The 18306-nt window shown below is 38.9% G+C and overlaps 1 protein-coding gene across 5 annotated transcripts in view; it reads right to left on the reverse strand.

The window, feature by feature from the left end:
• Nucleotides 1–18306, reverse strand: part of rxfp2a (relaxin family peptide receptor 2a) — a 43029-nt gene that overhangs the window by 12073 nt on the left and 12650 nt on the right. For 4 of the 5 annotated variants that reach the window (XM_030436932.1, XM_030436931.1, XM_030436935.1 and 1 more), the window contains 11 exons: nucleotides 12790–12861; nucleotides 9980–10051; nucleotides 9052–9123; nucleotides 7154–7225; nucleotides 5904–5978; nucleotides 4633–4704; nucleotides 2295–2366; nucleotides 1065–1139; nucleotides 674–745; nucleotides 526–597; nucleotides 186–415 (listed from right to left, as the gene is read on the reverse strand). In XM_030436932.1, coding sequence (XP_030292792.1) covers nucleotides 186–415; nucleotides 526–597; nucleotides 674–745; nucleotides 1065–1139; nucleotides 2295–2366; nucleotides 4633–4704; nucleotides 5904–5978; nucleotides 7154–7225; nucleotides 9052–9123; nucleotides 9980–10051; nucleotides 12790–12861 — 956 coding nt within the window. The remainder of the gene's footprint in view (nucleotides 1–185; nucleotides 416–525; nucleotides 598–673; nucleotides 746–1064; nucleotides 1140–2294; nucleotides 2367–4632; nucleotides 4705–5903; nucleotides 5979–7153; nucleotides 7226–9051; nucleotides 9124–9979; nucleotides 10052–12789; nucleotides 12862–18306) is intronic. The other variant, XM_030436933.1, reaches the window with a different exon arrangement.

Raw genomic sequence — 18306 nt, forward strand, 5'->3', positions numbered from 1 at the left:
AGACGCATTAATTCCTGTATTTATATGTACTTTTCTACTTCATTATGCAAATGAGGGGCCAGTTACCACAGTAATACTTTTAAGCACTGTTATTGTACATTTATCAATATTTATATCTATATCTGCATAACATCTTACAACAACTTTTGTTTTGTTTACGGGGAACGTAGTGTGTGGTTACTCACAGCAGAGGACTTTGATGCATGCAGCATGCAGGTTGTTCTCGGCTCGTATCAGTGACCTCATTCCAATCACTAAGAGGTTACCGAAGCAGGTAATGAAGGCCATGACCCAGACGGACACCCGCAGCACCATGTTGGCCAGCAGGTCCTCGAAGGACGAGATGCCGTCTGTGTTGGGCTTACAGGACCTCACGTGGGGTGCATAGGAGCAGTACTGGAATGTCTTAAAGTAGCTGATATAGGAAAGGAAGATGGATAAAAATACAGAGTGACAAAGGGAACATTATGTTTGGCTGTTCAGTGACAGCGAAGTGTGTGAGGTTTGTGATACTTCTGCACATACATGTGGGAGAGGTTCTTCATCGGCAGGAACATCTTGGTCTGAATGTCTGGGATCTCAATCCCCTCCAGAGCCCTGGAGGGAGCAGAGCATATTCAACCACCACACAGCTTCTTCGAGCGTGTGCGTGTGTCTGTGCCTGTGTACTCACAGAGACTGAAGATGTATCAGGTGGTTGAAGTGGCTGGGGTAGATGTGGAGAAGGGGATTGTAGGAAATATTTCTGTAACAAGAGACAGATGTTCTTTGTCATTCTAAAACAGGGAAACAGGTCTAAGACATTCTTTGTTTAAACAGGATAAATTATAAATCTACCAGGGAAATTAAACTATGTTCGGACTCAATATCGGATAAAGTTGTGGCTATGTAACTATACCTTCGCCAACTTTTGATATTTAGAGTTAATTAACAGATAAAGTCTCTGAATCCAATGATTTAACTGGAGAACCCAAGGGTGTTTTTTTTTACTTCCTCTACTCCATTTCACCCTAATCCTCTCCTCTCTAACTTAAGGAAGCACACAGCCAAACGCAGCTACTCACAGTTTAAGGAGGGACTTTGAGAGATTCTTAAAGGTGTTTTTTGGCAGCTCTCTTATCCTGTTGTTGGACAGATTCCTGAACATGATGAAAGAGAGAAAGCGAGACAGAAAAAGAAGAGAGAGCAGCAAAATGAGAAATGTGCAGATTCACTTACATTCGTTCATTACCAAACGTGAAAAATGGAAAGCATAGATAAGACACAGATACTTCTTGTTTACATCGAGCAACGTTCTGGTTCTACATTATTTTTTCTCCTTTAAGTAAAAAAAAAAACAAAAAAAAAACACACTGACCAATGGAAATCATTTCTAAAACAGTGGATTTATTTTTCAGGGATTTTGCAAAACAAACATCAAGAATAAATCTCTGCAGAAGAAGACTAATCTTTCCATCAGATCTGTATCTGTAACATTCATCTTAGGTCCTAGAATAAACACAAGAAAGAGTTTTAATACAGAGATTTAAATGAACTAAAAAACAGTTTCATGTGAAGTCTTGCGTGCTTTCTGATTCATTTCTTGTTTATTATTCTTATATTAAATTCAAATTTGTTTCATGGTGTCATTTTACTCTCAAACATTTATTGCGTTCAAACATTTTGCAGATCTGTGAAGTAATTACTCACCTCTTGTGGTTAATTCACAATAATTGTAAGTCACTAACAGACTTGAAAAGTACCAATTATGATACCCTTTAACTCTTAGCTACTCTTGGCTCTTCACTAACTAGCCAATAGATCATCTAATAAAAGATCAACATCAAATTCATGCAGCTGGTGAATTTAATCAAATATTGAACTATAATTTATATGACCCAGCACTCAATCGCAATGTGGGCATGTTTTAATAGTACATTAGATTTCACAAAATATGTGGGAATTGTTTTAATCCTTACCAGCCACTTAGAGACAATAAGCTGCTGCCCTCATTGTTAAATCAGCTGAAACCATATTTTATTGTTTAATAAGATCATGATTGGGTCTTTTAAAAGTAAAGTCTGTGTAGCTGACAAGAATCTGCTGATATGAAATGAATTAAATTTGAGTCAGGTGGTGAAATTTAAATTTTCCACCAGCCTGAAGAAACCCCGTCAACATCAAAGCATCATAAGACTCTCCACAGTCTCCACTGAAACCCAGTGATTGATTACCCACTCACAACTCCTCATTACTGTCTAATAGAAAGTGAAGCGGTTACATGAACAGAATGAAAAAGACACAAACAAACTCACAGTTCAGCCAGTTTCCACAGAGACTGGAAGGTGTTTTCTGGAACTCTTCTGATCCTGTTGTCCATCAGTAACCTGAACAGGACAGAGCTGCTGTCAGACAAATTGTGCAAGGTGTTGCTTCCGTGTTGGACCCCTCCTGGGTCCAGAGGCAATTTTCTTTGTTCTAGTCATCTGAACATATGACTCCTCAACTCAACTAGACCTGAAAGGGTCGACCTGAAAGAACCGCGAAGCAACTTTTTTAGCTTCCTGCGGCCCACGCGTTCATTTATTCACACTCAGATGCCGCCCTGCTACAGAGCGACACGGGGGTAGAAGCCAGTTAAATGCACAACATCTTAACAGATGCTGTGGGACAAAAACTTCTTTTACTTCATCTTACAGGGACAATCTGACCATATTGATGATGACATCTAGACACAGGAGGGTGAGGCTAGATACATGCTAGATACACGCTTCACTTATTTAACAATCAATGCAGCAGAGAGGCGACTGGAATGAGTTTGAAATGTCACAAATGTTCAGACATGTCTCCAATATATAGAGACATTAGTTTTAGTAATGAAAAACAGATAATAGACAGAAAAAGTGTAATGTAGTGTAGTGTGGCAGGAAAACACAATGAAAGTAGTGGCAGTGTGTGTGTGTATTTGAGGGGTAAACAGAATATGTATTTAGAAAACTTTTCAAGAGTAAGGTTACATCTAGTTTAGAAAAAACATTTCTCTGCTTGCTGTAAGGAAAAAGAAAAAAAAGGACAAGATGAGGATCTTGTTCCATTACTTTTACGTTGCTCTGCAGCATCGTCTGCCCACAAATCAGCCCTGTCTTAGTAAGGAGGATCTTTTGTCTATGCTCTTTAATAACAAAGCCAATAGAGTGGGTGAAAGCCAGCCTCAAAAGGACTCCCCAGGAAATGTTGTGGGGAGTAATGGCCTCATAATAAAATTAAATCGATATGTAAAAAAATAGAAAAAGTGCTGTGGGTATCCAAAAGGGACCCAAACAAAGAGACAACCAGAGGCAAGCAAACAGAAAAACAAAAAGCGGGCTTTAATGATAAGAAGCTATAGTCAGAAATAATTCAAAGGCATGCAAAAAAACTGACAAAAACAGGCTGCCACGTATCTACAATACTAAAGACCAATGCAAAACTACATGAAGTACAAACAGAAACACCCACCCATAGTCCAACGTATTTAACATGGTCATTCCAAAGGCAGTGGATGTGATGGTTCCCTCTCTGAGTCAGCCCATGTACCGCTGCCCTCGACTGCGACACTGAATTTTTTTATATCAGGAGAGGTCCGATGAGGTTTGATGCATTTTTGCCCCTAACCTTTTAATATGAAGATAATTGATATAACTCGAGTTACAACGTAATTGTTTTGATTAGTAACCGTAATGTGATTACCTAACTGAAGAACACTACCTCGTTGTAACTTCTGCGTCCATCATCACATATGGAGGAGACGCAGCCATTTGTGTCCCTGTTCGACCCACTTCTTGCCATGTGATGGAGAACAACACACTGATGGGCGCTTTTTTCGGGCGCCAGGCGGAAAGTTGAACCTGGGACCACTCTACCTGAGCTAATTGGCACCCCTGGGAGTGACATTTTAATTCACTCTCTAATCTCAGTTAATTTCTATTAAATATTGCTTTATAACTCGACATGATGACACAGTTGACGATGACAGTTCACGGAAAGTGAGAAAGTCCTGAAAATGTCTTGGTTTTGCCTCGTTAGACATGAAACAACAATAGAGCTCCATAGACAACAAATTCTATTTTCTGAGGATGAAATTGTAATTAAATTGGTTTGATTAGTGCTCCTACAGATGCAATGGATTTATCTGTTTAGAGTCACAGTCCACAATTCAACACGCCATGTGAACTCTAATTTGAATTAAAATACAAATCATTGTGATAAAGTTGATTCTATGGCAAATTTTGAACTTTAATTCTCGTGCAAGCATACAGAGTAGTAAAAACAGATTGTATTGCATAAAGCTGAATATAAATGAGACATTAACCCTTTGGCTTGAAGAAACAGTTCTGTGGATTTGCTCATCAAGACAACGTGACATCATTGACGTCATAACATAATTACAGGATAAATAATTGGCGTAAGATATCTACAAGCAAAAATCCAATCATGTGCGTTGCCCTAGCCAACATATGTGTCTCATTTGTAGGTTATCTTCTGGGAAATTTCAAAAGCTCCCTTAATGGAATTCAAAAAAGCCCCTGATTCTTGTCAACTGCAAGAATAGATTGCTGTTAAAAGAATTGGGGCTTTTATTGAGGATGACAGAGTGAAAGGAGAGATACTCACAGAACCTCAAGCTTGCTGCAGGTCTTCAAGATAGAGTAGTTGAGAGTTTGAATCTGGTTTCCCTCAAGATCCCTGAGAGCAGAGAAAAGGAAGAAGAAGAAATTTGGGGGTTTAAGGCAAATATACTTCAACTAGTTCTGGGTAAATCCATTTGATTTACTTAAAGGGATATTCCTCTGTTTCATGGTGTGTTAGACCATGGATTAAATTTAGGCCAGAATATCCCTTTAAATTGACCTATCCTCCACTGGAATTAAATCGAGCCATGCCGCCTTTTTTTCCATATCATCAAAGTCACTCATGAGTGGATGGTAAAAGGAGGAACAGGACGTGTTGGATTAACAAGTCTGAAGGACCAACAGCTCCATCACTGGATGTTGTTTACTCACTTTCTCACTCCTCCATTCATCATCAACAAATGTAGCAGGAAGAACTCAAACCTCTTTTAAAGTCTTGAGTTTTAGAAGATGACCATAAATTTACCTTGTAACTACTTTTGGTCCTACTTTTGCTCGGGTTAAACAAAAATCAATTCATCAATCTATCAATCTATCTTTTCAACACAAAGTGAAGCCCTTGATGCCAGTCACATATGAATGTAAATAATTCATATGTGAAAATGTAAATCTAGCATGTGACCATAAATTTACTTTGTAACTACTTTTGGTCCTACTTTTGCTCGGGTTAAACAAAAATCAATTCATCAATCTGTCAATCTATCTATCAATCTATCAATCTATCAATCTATCAATCTATCTTTTCAACACAAAGTGAAGCCCTTGATGCCAGTCACATATGAATGTACATAATTCATATGTGAAAATGAAAATCTAGCATGTGGGAACTTTCATACATAGTAAATAAATAAAGCCAATCGCTCACAAAGATTCTAGTTCACATCTGAAAAAGCTAATTTGATATGAAAAAAAAAACAGTGACAGACATTGTTTTAGTTCTGGAAGTTAAAGCGGAGTGTGTACAAGTGCTGAACAACTGACATAAAGGCTCCAGTCTGTGCTCATTAAACAGAAGTAGATGGTCAAGCTGACCGACCACTGTGCGATCGACTGAGGAAAGCTCACTTCTAATGTAGTCGCGAGGAACACTCATTCATTCCTCGTATTGTCAGGCTACGTAACCCCTGTCACCTCTATTTCCCGGCCTCATTTGTTTACATATATGAGCACACACATCTGTCTGTCTGGAGCACAGTATCTCCTTTATCACACACCTGTGCTACACACACAAGTACACTGTTGGAGCAGACTCACAGCCAGTCCAAGGCAGGCATGTGTTGACAGAAGCTGGGGTGAGGAAGCTGCTGCAGCGATGCATCCACCATGGATCTGACGAGAAAACGAAAAACAGAGATTCAAACTCCACGCAGCAGGAGCTCCCATTAAAACAGAGCAGAAATGATGAAGTGAAACAGCTTGTAGGGCTGAAAACAAAAGGAGCTACGAGTTGTTTTGAGGATAGTGATAATGATAGATTTTATAATCTAATCATTATCTTTGGCTAAAATGCTGTCATACGTTTTATTCAAAAAGGTCAGATTGATTACAATTCTGATTCTGTCACTTGACACGCCGCAGACCCTGTCCCAATACACTGCCAGCCAGAAACTCTGGTGTGTTTATGGCCCTATTTAAGATTTCTTTGCTGCCCTTGCTGTTTCGAGTTGAGGGAGATTGTGTGCATGCGTTCTACGACCCGGGTGAGTGACACACATCGACAGTCCTGATTCAACCTAGGCGACCTGCATCATGGCTGTTCTCATTAATGCAAGAGTGTCGCTTGCCTGTCAGACGTCTGCAGGATTTTTTTTGTCTATTTTTTATTTTTATTTCGTTGGAACCCAAGCCCCTCGATACATCCATCCTTTCCATCGTGTTCCATCCAAAATCCTGGGTGGATTTACCTGGTACAGTGAAATCATTATCCTAAACACAATGTAAATACACTCCTTGTTACTGAGCAGTTACATTATAGCCAGCAAATCTGTGCTCCCACAGATTTTCAGGCAAAGAACAAGCTTTGATATTCCTGGTGGCAAAATCTCAGGTAGATGAGAGGAGCAACAAAGCAGAAATTTAGCAAAAAACAGTACAACTAAGGACAGCAGAAAGGTATTAAAGCAGTTTGGAGGAAAATTGATGTTTGAGGCTTCAACATGCTTGAAACTCAAACAATACACAGATAATTAAAAATGTTATCTTATTAATGCACCTTTGTAAGTTAACCTACATTATATCTAAAAACGTATATATATGTATCTTTGTGGTGTGATTAAAATTTTTATTTTCCTATACTGAGAATATTTGGGGTAGCATTTTTCCCCTCAAAGAGAAGGTGTTAGTTGTATAAAACTTAAACACCTTAGTTAACACATTTTTTAGATCACACACAGACATATGCATGACTAAATTTGAATCTTTTTCATATCTCAGAGGACTGCTGGAATCAGTTTGATATTAGAAATCAGTCAACACCCAAACAGAAGACAAAAGATGCAACTTACAGGTAGATGAGAGACTGGAGCCCAATGAAAGTATCCTGGGACAAGATGCTCAGCGGATTATGATCCAACATCCTAGCACAAAAAAAACAAACCACTTCATTTATGCAATCATGTTACCAAACTTTATTCATGTATTTTTGAAGAATAATTATCAAAAGATAGTTTTATTTGGGGAATTAAAGCACCACCCTCATCTTGTACAAACAAATATACATATGAAGCTATAGCCACCTGGTAATTAGCTTCAGATCACACTAAAGGATTTTACCCCTGATTTTACACTTGCAGATGGCTTTTTTGCCAAAAAAAAACCCCAAAAACAAATCAGAAACAAATCAGCACCTACTCCTGTGTGCTACAATCACCAATGACCCACCAACGCCTGCCGTAGCAGCATAACTGGCTGAGTTACATTCTTTCTTCCTCTGCCGCTTTGAAGCCACCAGTCCTGTTTCACGTTTCACATGTCCTGTAGTGTGTGACTCCCTGTCACTGATCAGTCATGCGGTTAGCAAACCACATGATTACAAGGCAGAGAGTTGTGTAGTATGAACAGTACAGCGATCTGAAAACTATTAGCTCAGCATAAATACTGCAATAGGTGGGAAACGGCCACATTGGCACTAAACAACAACAACAACAAAAACAACAACAAAAAGACTACTACAAACCAGCACCTTTATATTAGACAAATGTACACTCATTTGTATAGAAGCCCTGAGGGGAATGAGAGAAATTTTGTTTACTGTAGTGCCATCTTTTACTTTTTAAGTTAAGTCGACCGAGTGCAAAAAAAAGAAAGAAATTGTGATAAAAAAAAATTTCAGTGTTTGTGAAACCAAGTGGACAGTTTTTTTCAAGTGGAAAGTAAGGTTAATTTTTATGTGTTTATTTCTGTGACACTCATTTTGACAAAAGAGGCTGAAGCACACCAGTAAGATAAAAAGCAGTTTTAATTTCTCTCTGCACTCTGAACACAACCTGCAGCTATTTCAGTATATGTTAGCAGGTTACATAACATGACTGTAATGTTTCAAATGGTGAGGAATATATCATACTAACCTGCCATTAGTGTCACAGCTAGAATACTGCGTATTATCAGCCTCCATCAATGGGTGTCTACAGTTAACAGCGAATCACGGCCAAGAGGATGGACGAAGAAAGTGAATAAGCTGCTGGTTGTAGCTTCACATTTAGCGCACAATCGACATTTTACATTGATATCTATGTTCTCATTTAACTCTCCACGATAAAGGGGATAGGGATCTTTCATAAAATGTGTCTTCCTTGATCTAGGGTGTCAAAGGTCCTTCTTATTAACGCGCTGAAAAATGCTTTTTTTTCTGTGATTACTTTTTCTCTGCCTGGGTGCCAAATATCACAAGATGAACCTCAAAATCGTACAAATCTGTACTGTATCATAGTTCCACTGTTTGGCAGCTGGTTGAATCAAGGACACTCGTAGTGTCAAATTATCACTGTTGAAAGACTTGATCTTCTACATCCTGCAACAGGCCTAAAACAATGGACACAGCTTGAATCTTTGCACCAATAACAACATAATCCCTTAAAGCTCTTGACATCATGAGATGAGCACAAATCACTTTTCTTTATTGGATAATTGACTCAAATTCAATGTCACATTGAAAATAAGACTCAAGTCATAAAACTGCAGCTCCAGCTCTCCACCTTGCCCAGAACATTTTAATCACAATAAGATGATTTGTTAACGGAGGGACTCTGAACCACAAACAAAATCTAGAAGGAAATGCCAGATTCCCACTTTTGAACTGAAACCAGAGAAAAAAAGAGCATGACTGACTGCCAATGTGCGTTTCTGTTTAAGCTTTTGTGTGTTTCAATGACTTCCTGTAGGTGCATGTTACTGTGTTACTCACAGCCACTCTAACCGATAGAGATCCCTGAACACACCGGGACTGAGGGAGGATATCAAGTTCTCACTAAGAAACCTGCGAGAAAAAAAGAGGGGTTGATATATAAAAAAATGCATCCTCTAGTGTAGTTTTTCCAACTCCCAAAGATCTGTTAAGTGCACAAACTATTTTGATAATTGATTAAAGGTGCAGTATGTAAGAATCGGCCACCTCCTGTAATCCTTATTCTGACAAATAGGGGGCAGTATTTCATCATTAACAGCTGACTCCTGCTTACTGTAGCTGCAGTTAACTGGTTAGCTATTTTAGCCGTGCAGCTGGTGGTCCAGACTGGGAGCTTGGAGTGGTTTTATGAGAAGGTGTCCCAGGCCAGGGCGAGATGCTTAGCTTGCCAATTTCTGTAGATATCTCTGCAACGCCACACACCTTGACATAAGGACAAAACTCCTCTTTATTCAAATTCTGTTGATTATCTTAGTCAACATTATTATTTTGGAACGACATTTCGCTCTCATTGCACTGTAAGGTGAAATTTGAATGACAATAAAGAAAGTCTAAGTCTAGTCAATCTCTTAAAACTAAAAATCTTACACATTGCACCTTTAATCGTATCAGTCATATTTCAAGCAATAATAGCGAGTAAACAAACTACTTAGCATTTTCTGGCATTAGCTGTCACAGCCATTTATCACAGTGAGATATTTTCAATTTTTTTTTTTATATATTTCATAAACTAATTCATTAATCAGTAATGAAAAAAGTGCTAGTCCTGCATCTGGATTTCTCTCACTGTGGCTTAAACCTGTAAACTTCCTCAGGAGCTGTATTGTCTGACCGAAGCTAGACATGAGATACATGTGACGGTAAAAATTGTATTATTTTCTGAGCCAAGAAAATAAAACATAATTAAAGAAGTGAATGGGGTACTTACAACCTCTTTAAACTGTGCATGCCGCTGAAGGCTTGTTTGGATATGAACTGGAGGCTGTTGTTCTGTAGAAACCTGGGGAAAAAAATAATAATTTATGTGAAACTTAGGGTGAGTAGAGAACTATCATCATTATCATCCACTGCACAATTTCTTTCCCCTTTCACACATATCTACAGGGGACATTCAGCTGCTCAGACGCTAATTATGACACACACTAATTAAAAGATAGAAATACTGACCTCTGATTTATTGTTTATTTAGTTAACATTCAAGGCAGTGGAAATGTTCGTGCATCCGTCTCCTCCCAATCAATTAGACGCTATTAACTATTATCGTAGCTTCTGCACTCAAACTCACTTAACGAAAGCCCTTTTTTAATTTTCTATTTCACTGCATATTTTGCAAGAGCACATGGACAAAGCACTAAAAAACAGAGGTGCTGGACTGGAGCGCCAATTATTTGATCCATTTATGGTTTTACCATATGAGCCTCTTAACTAAGTCAACCAGTAAATGACACAAATGAGACCATTTCTAGTCTAATTCATCAGAGACAACAGACACAGTATGTTATATGATATCAACCAGCTAATCTAGTTTAACACTCTGCATAATGAGTGTAAAGCTGCTACTGTACATGTTATCTGGGAACATTTAGCCGGGGCTATAAAAGTGATGAAGAGGCTGTGATCATGGTTTAATGCACCAAAAGCTTGATAATCACAAAAATATCATCTGTCACTTGTCATAAATTCACTGTATGTCCATAACTGTGCATTATTTAAGTATTTTTAAATGTGTGATTTACTATGGATAAATAATATTCTCTCCAGAATTTAGTCAGAGTCTGTGGTTTTGGCCTGGAAAAGTTGTGCAACAGGATATAAAATGTGTAGTTTAAACTCAATGGGGACAAGATATTTGAGGTCTGAATCTGTGTACAGAATAATGTCAGACAACGTCAAAACCAAGAGGTTTTAACTGTAATCAAAATATAAGTAGTTGATAAGAGTCTAGTTGCACCTTTTCCTGTGCTTGATACTTGTCATGATGATCTGTGAAGCTTTACATCTTTCTCACAGAGGCACAAAGGCACCAGAGATGATAAAGAGGTAATAAAGTTGTCGTCACAATACACATGTGCATTTATGGAATAGAATCTTTAAACTATTATCTCAGTGTGAACATTACTTATAACTGTGGCTCTCAAATAATCAGATGAATAACTTATTTTAATTTGTAACTTTGTATTTGCTTGGTTTTGATTTGTTGTCTTTTAAAGGCAATTTTAACATGTTTTCACGTGTCATTTTGTGCACTTTGTGCACTTTGTGCATAAGTCTCTGTCAAGTTCTTTGAATTGCCCTGTGTCTGAATGGTGTGATATAAATAAACATGCCTTGCCTATTGCATAAACAGTTAATAATTAAACTCGAAGGCGCCAGAGAGACTGTGACTGTGCCCTTGGCTGCCTCATTAGTCAACATCGTGATGTTTCATGAGCAACATTTGAAAAGCCCTTTATATTGTTAAGTGGAGCTGTTTTGTAGTGATTTCGTCAATGTAATGAAGTATAATTCATCAGTATTAGGATACCAGCTTGTCTGGATCAGCCTGCAGAGGAATGCAGGAACACACACATCACTTTTCTGAATGGCAAAGAGATTTAATCGCATGTTACTTAAATTATCAATGTCGACAAAAGGATAGTTTCATGGTAAAAGCCGGTGTCTTTAGGGTTGAAAAGATTAGGAAAGAGGGCCACAGAGTATTGATCCATGTTACCTTGAATAAAATAAATGCACAATGATTATCATCAATCTTGACCTTATTTACCATTTATCATTTTCTAATCTTGATCTTTAAAGTAAAGTTTTTATTTAACTTTATGTGCATATTTGTCTGATTCTTTTCCCTGTACTTGTTGCATCTTGAGCTGTTGTAACAAGTTAATAATAATAATAATAATAATAATAATAATAATAATAATAATAAAGCCTATCTAATCTACTCTAATCTAATCTTTCTTTACTCCGTAAACTTTAAAGTGTTCCAATCACCAAATTAACTCATTTCTGTTGAAATATAGCACACATTTATGTGGTTGGTGTCAAGCTACATTAGAGTAATTCTCTTTTGCTAACATTAATCAATGTGAAGTGATCCATTTCTCTTCATCATTTAATTTATTTATTAGACATGTCCCCCTTTCTCTTTCTCTGGTTCTGCTCTCTGCTGAGTCATACATTCATGTTTTCTTTACTGTTGCTTTCTTAAACTACCTTCCACAAATTCTCCTCAAACAGATTTTAAGGACGTGGCCGTGGTTTAACGGTGATGAAGTAAAATGAAATGACGAGTCAACAATGCTATTCTTGGTCTGCTTCGATCCTACCGACTGGACTACATTCTTCAAAAAGAGTGACGGGCATCGCCTTCACCCCCAGGATTTATTTCTACTAGCTGTCCCAAAAGTCAGTGCTGCAATTGGAAAACAAAAAAGAAGAAGAAGCATTCAAGTGTGCTGCTCCATCTGCTTCGAATCATTTTCAAAAATTCCCCCGAATCATTAGGAGCTCATCTCACTGACAGCATGTAAAATCTTTCTAAATGACTTGGAAGAAACAATATCTGGATGTAGATGCTTTGTCTGTTGATGAATGGCTCTGTCTAAAGTATCTGTTTCAGTTTAATTCTAACGTTTTATGTGTTTTATTGTAAAGGAGATTCTTAATCTCAGGGGGACTTCTTTCCTGGTTAAATAAAGGTTAAATAAAACCTAGAAGTGAAAGCGCCACGATAGTACTCACAGTCTCTGGAGGGCAGAGTACTCTGAGAAAACAAAATCAGACAGCGCTCGGATCTTGTTGCTCCTCAGTGACCTTAAAAAGAAAAGGTAATATGCAACAATTAGAAAAACACAAATCATACTATGCAAAAGCAGATATAAAGAGAGAGAGATTGGATGAAAGGTCCGTAGCATTAGCTATGCACAAAGAACAGTGACAATGGAGTCTTAACCATCGCTACTTTTCTCAGAAATTGCTTTCAAAGAGTTCCTGGCATTAAAGTTAACAATAAAAATGTCCACCGTAACCAAGGTTACCACAAGGACGGGAAATAGAAGATGGGGAATGAGAATAAACTTAAATACACCCCGTAAACACCCATCCACACACACACACACGCAGACATAAGACTGGCAGCAATCAAAGAAGATGAAACAGCTCATGATCACCTAAAAACAAAAAGAAAAACAAATACATTTATATTTTTTTGACTCGATAATCTGATGTAACGCTCTAGCTAAAAAGGTTATGGTTTGAAATAAATTAAAAGATAAAATAAGGATATCATGACCTCCTCTTTAGCACCAACTGAAGATAGAAAACAAGATTTTGAAAATGCTGGTACACGACTTACCGACTTCAAGCACATAAAGGACGAACGGAATAGTTTGGTTGATGTTCATAAACGTTCTATTGATTGCTTTTCATTATACATGGTGTAAATACATTGTTTTAGATTGGATTAGTTAGAAAAATTATTTATTAATTCTGGTAGGGCTGGTGCAGCAGCAACATGTTGTTTAAAAGCTCTGTGTGACATCCATGTTGTTTGTTTATGTGCACTATGCAATTTAAGGGAAGAAATTTTAACCAGAAGATAAAGATCTTCATTGATGGATTTAAAAAAAAAAAATGTTTAATGCCAAAACTAAATACACAACCTCTCTTTGTTTTCATGACTTAATAAACTGAATAGACAAACTGACAAATGGACAACACAGGGGCGCCTATTAACTCAGCTGGTACAGCAGCGTCCCGTGTACGAAGACACACAGCTTGTGTATTAAGTAATGGATACAAATAAATATTTACGAGAGGTAAATGTAAAATTCGGACTTTGAATTCCTTCGCCAAAACTACAAAGCTGATGGAGACGCTAAAGTTGGAAGAATGACTACCATCTGAGGAGAATACAAAGTAAATTCAAGGCATATGTCCCAGATAAGTGTAAGCAGGATTTGGCAAAAATTGCAGGTGGAGCTAAAATGAAAAAACACTACTGTCCTTTTAATAGTTCCCTTGAAAAAAACTCCTGCACCTGTGTTCATCTATGTCAGTCTTTCAGTTCTTCGACAGACTGCAAACCTCTCCAGGGCATGAGTATAGGAAGTAAGGACTTTGAGACAGTGCAATAAGAGGGATTGGTAACACCTTCAACTGAGAGCGCAACGTAAAATGATCCGGAGGGAAGAAAGAAAAATGAGACATCACAGACGGAGGCAACTGGCATAGAAATGAGAAAACACAGGGATATTATTGGAAAGGTCACGAATGTGAGGAGAATAACATGCATGATGTGTGGCGCAAAGATTCGGTGGATGAGACATTCAAGGCCACAGGTCATTTTATGGACAGTCACTCCATCATCATCGGTCAGCTTTAATGAAGCACACTGATCCGGCTAGAAGTGTTTTTTCTGGGAATTTGAGGAACTTAACAAAGCATACAAAACTGGTCAAAACAAACAGCTCATCTTATAGAGCTTTTAGTGCATTGAGAGGCTTGATAGATGTTTTTCTTGGTAGTCAGACAACAGAGTAATGACTAGTGTAAGGCCTCTTCCTGCGAGACCAAACTGAAAGGGAGTGAATGATTCAATTAAGCAATCAGGCTTGAAACTAGAATGAACCCTCGGATGCTGAGAAGCTGAAACATAGATGAATAAAGGGACACTACTAATCAGAGGTTATTTCATTCAAGGCTGTACTGTACCATTAACTGAGCCGGTTGAAGGAGCCTGGTATTATGCATTCTTGCTCACTTGAACACTTAGTGGAACTAAGGATCTTTATTCAAGAGTGTGTTCTCAATTTGAGAGCATGACTCAGTGATTTCATGTTCAGATTTGTAATGCGTTTGTTCAAAAACCCTGCCGTCACACTCAAATGGACCCTGCTCGTGCGTGGATCCGCTCTGTTTCTGCCCAAACCTTTCACCGGCATTCAGATTTGTTGTTGCTAGCACAGACTTCCTCGGTTGTCTCCTCTGCTGTCTCTCAAAATTGCCTTGTTGAACAGTGAAACATCCCTGCATCTTAAAGGGACATTCTGGTGTAAATTTAATCAATGGTATAACCAGTGTTGGGAATAACGGCGTTACAATAAATGGCGTTACTAACGGCGTTACTTTTTTCAGTAACGTGTAATCTAACTAATTACTATTTCCACCATTACAACGCCGTTACCATTACCGACTATTAAATGTGGCGCGTTACAAACTGATGCTGCTCATTGAAGCTGTTGTCATCCGACTCGGCTCTCAGCCAGAGTCAGACGGAGCTGCAAAGCTGTTTCATTTTATTATTTTTTTTAGCTTGGCGAGGGAGGAGGGAGGGGCGGGACAACCACATAAGTGATGGTGATTGGCTCTCTACGGTAGAGTGAGAGTTCGTAAGCCAATCAGAGGCAGTGTTCAGTTTACACACAAACCACACACGCACACAGTAGCCTCGCACACACAAACTAGCAGAGGTCAGCTGCAGCAATGAAGAGTCCGGAGGGAAAGTTAACGTTTTGAAAGTGGAAGTACAGACACTACTTTAATCTCTTTTGTCTACGTCCGTTGTGAGCAACTGTAATCTAATGAATCATCTATCAACGGCACATGCTTCTACAACACTAGTGGCCAAAAACACCGTTGTTGACACTGTTGATGATGACAGCAGGCCAGGTGTGGCTAACGTGAGCTCCGCTAACAAAGAAGGACAAGGAGCTGTCCAAGCAGCTACAGCTGGATTTCTCTGCTCCAGCTTCACAAAAACTTGACACAGACTGAACTGAATGCAATGAAAGGCAGGTATGCTGTTGAGAACATGCTCCTGTTATCAACAGCTGACTCAGACTCCTTCAGAGCACTCACTGGCAAAAATATCGGGGAGAACAGGTGCCGGTCCGCCACGCAGGAAGGCATCTCTCTATAAAAGCACGGAATCTATGTCTGTCTGTGTGTGTGTGTGTGTGTGTGTGTTTCTGTTAGTCAAATATCTCTGCGGATCAGGATCACACTGACCCGAGAGTTTCAACATGGCTGCTGCGTGGTTCAGTGGTGTGCATCTAAGTATTTGCTTGGACTGCAATGATACCGTGACTAAATTATTTCATAAATGCTTTACAAATTCCGCTGAGCATTGTCCACCGGAGCCACCACGGTCACGTGCGCACCAGAGCCAATCACTGCACACCCTGGTGTGCAGTGATTGGCTCTTGTCGTGTTGTCGTGCAGTCATTTCTGAGGATGCTAAAACTACGTTAGCTAGCGGTCCACAAACTTGATCTCTCGAGAGGGAGTCTAACACAGTTTCACGGTGTGTTAGACCATGGATTAAACTTAGACCGGAATATCCCTTTAAAGCGTCCTTTACAGATGGCCGTCAATCTGAGCAAAATGTTACGTGTAACTGCAGTATTTTTTTTTCCTTATATAGGTTGCAAAAGACACTGCCAGTAACCACATTACTGTTGTTTGGTCCTGTAATGTAACTTTGTGGGATGAAGTGTGGGACATTACTCTTTTATCTGATGAAGGATCTGTCAGACTGTGAACACCATCAGCCCGACACACCACAGTTCCAGGCCCCTGGCTTTTCCATTCCGCAGACGCTGTCCGAGGGGCGGATCAGAGTCACAGGCAGCTTGTTCACTACTAGACAACCAGGGTAGCCCACAGATACCCGCTATAAAGCAGCCAACATTAACAGAATCATTTAATCATTGTGTCCCGTATGAGAAGAAAGGGTCCCGATGGACAGCTTTTATGGATGCAGTCACGTTGCATATCGTTAAAGATATGGTGCCCGTATATATAGTGGAAAAGCCGGAGGTTCATCCACATGCTGAAAACTTTCGACCCCAGGTTTGTGCTAAGAAACCACAACGGGGCTTCAAGCCAGAGGTAGCAGACAGGCTCGTCTTCCTGGCCCATAATGTGTACAAAAGACAGCAAGCACACACCTCATCTACCAACATGTCATGTTTACTATACATTGCCTGCAGCTGTTTAATTTAGTTTACATATCTTCAGGGATTAGGGCTGAAACGATTCATCGAGTTACTCGATTAACTCGATTCCTATGACGCGCACTATACGCGCAGGGATCTGATTGTTCCACACGGACCGTTGTTCAGGAAGCACACCAGCGCGTCATACATTTTGAATTTAGCTGGCTGGCACAATTTAGCTCTGTATTTGCAGTGATGTCGTGATGCGGTTTGACTAGATATGATATTTAGCTTTGATGTTTTTAACCTCTTCAACCCGAGCTGCGCATGTTGCATTATACATGCGAGCATGCTAACCATGTAGCAACATATTAATGCAGCACACCAACTTAACGGGAAGAAGCTCGGCTAAACGCTCATGATAATCATTTTCACCTAATCGAAACTCAATTCCGACACCAAGCAACTAAAGGAGCACGTAGAAAAAACACGCTAATGGCGCATGTCCTAAAATGCTACTTCATGCTAATGCTACATACAGCATGTCATATGAAAGCTGGGACTCTACAAATTTCAACGGTACACGTCTCATCACTCTGCGCCCAAAACTCACTGAAACAGCCGCCGAAGAACAGCAAAAATAAACATCACTTTATACAGACATGATCATGAATTACGTGCTACATTGGCTGTTTTGTGATTATAAACTCTGTTTGAGTGCATTACACAGCCTCCACCGGCTAATCCAATGTGTCTGTGTCACTTTGTAATGATTTCTGACAGTTCAGGATAAGTTTTGGTTCCAGGAGGACACGTATAATGTGGAGTAGGTAGGACCCTAGGTACTCCTTGTGATTGGCGGATTAGTGTGATTATCATGGATTTGGGGACTGAAGACTGAAAAAGTCTTATTTATAATTTATTTATAATTTATTTATTTTATTTATTTATAATTGTTTTATTTACATTTATTTTTTTATAAATTGTACACATTGTGTACCTGTTTGGCTTGATATTTTATATTCATTCTTTGTTCTCAGGTGGGTAATTTGCAGAAGGTGCAATCCTTTTTTTGTAATGTTGTATGAAGAAAACAAAACCAAGGCCAAATGGCCTTTACTATTTAAGTTTGTATTCACAGTTTTACATGTTATACATGTTTAACAGTAAGTTGATTTAACTATATTGTTATTTAATTATTGGCACTGGCACTTAATGAATGGGCTTAGTTTTGGAGCCAAATGTTGGAGTTGGAATGAATACCTCTGTTTTTTTGAGAAATGCTTGATCATTTTACAGCCACATCATTTTCGTTATGCAT

The sequence above is a fragment of the Sparus aurata genome, chromosome 13, assembly GCF_900880675.1.
Source record: "Sparus aurata chromosome 13, fSpaAur1.1, whole genome shotgun sequence".
Classification (NCBI taxonomy): Eukaryota; Metazoa; Chordata; class Actinopteri; order Spariformes; family Sparidae; genus Sparus; species Sparus aurata.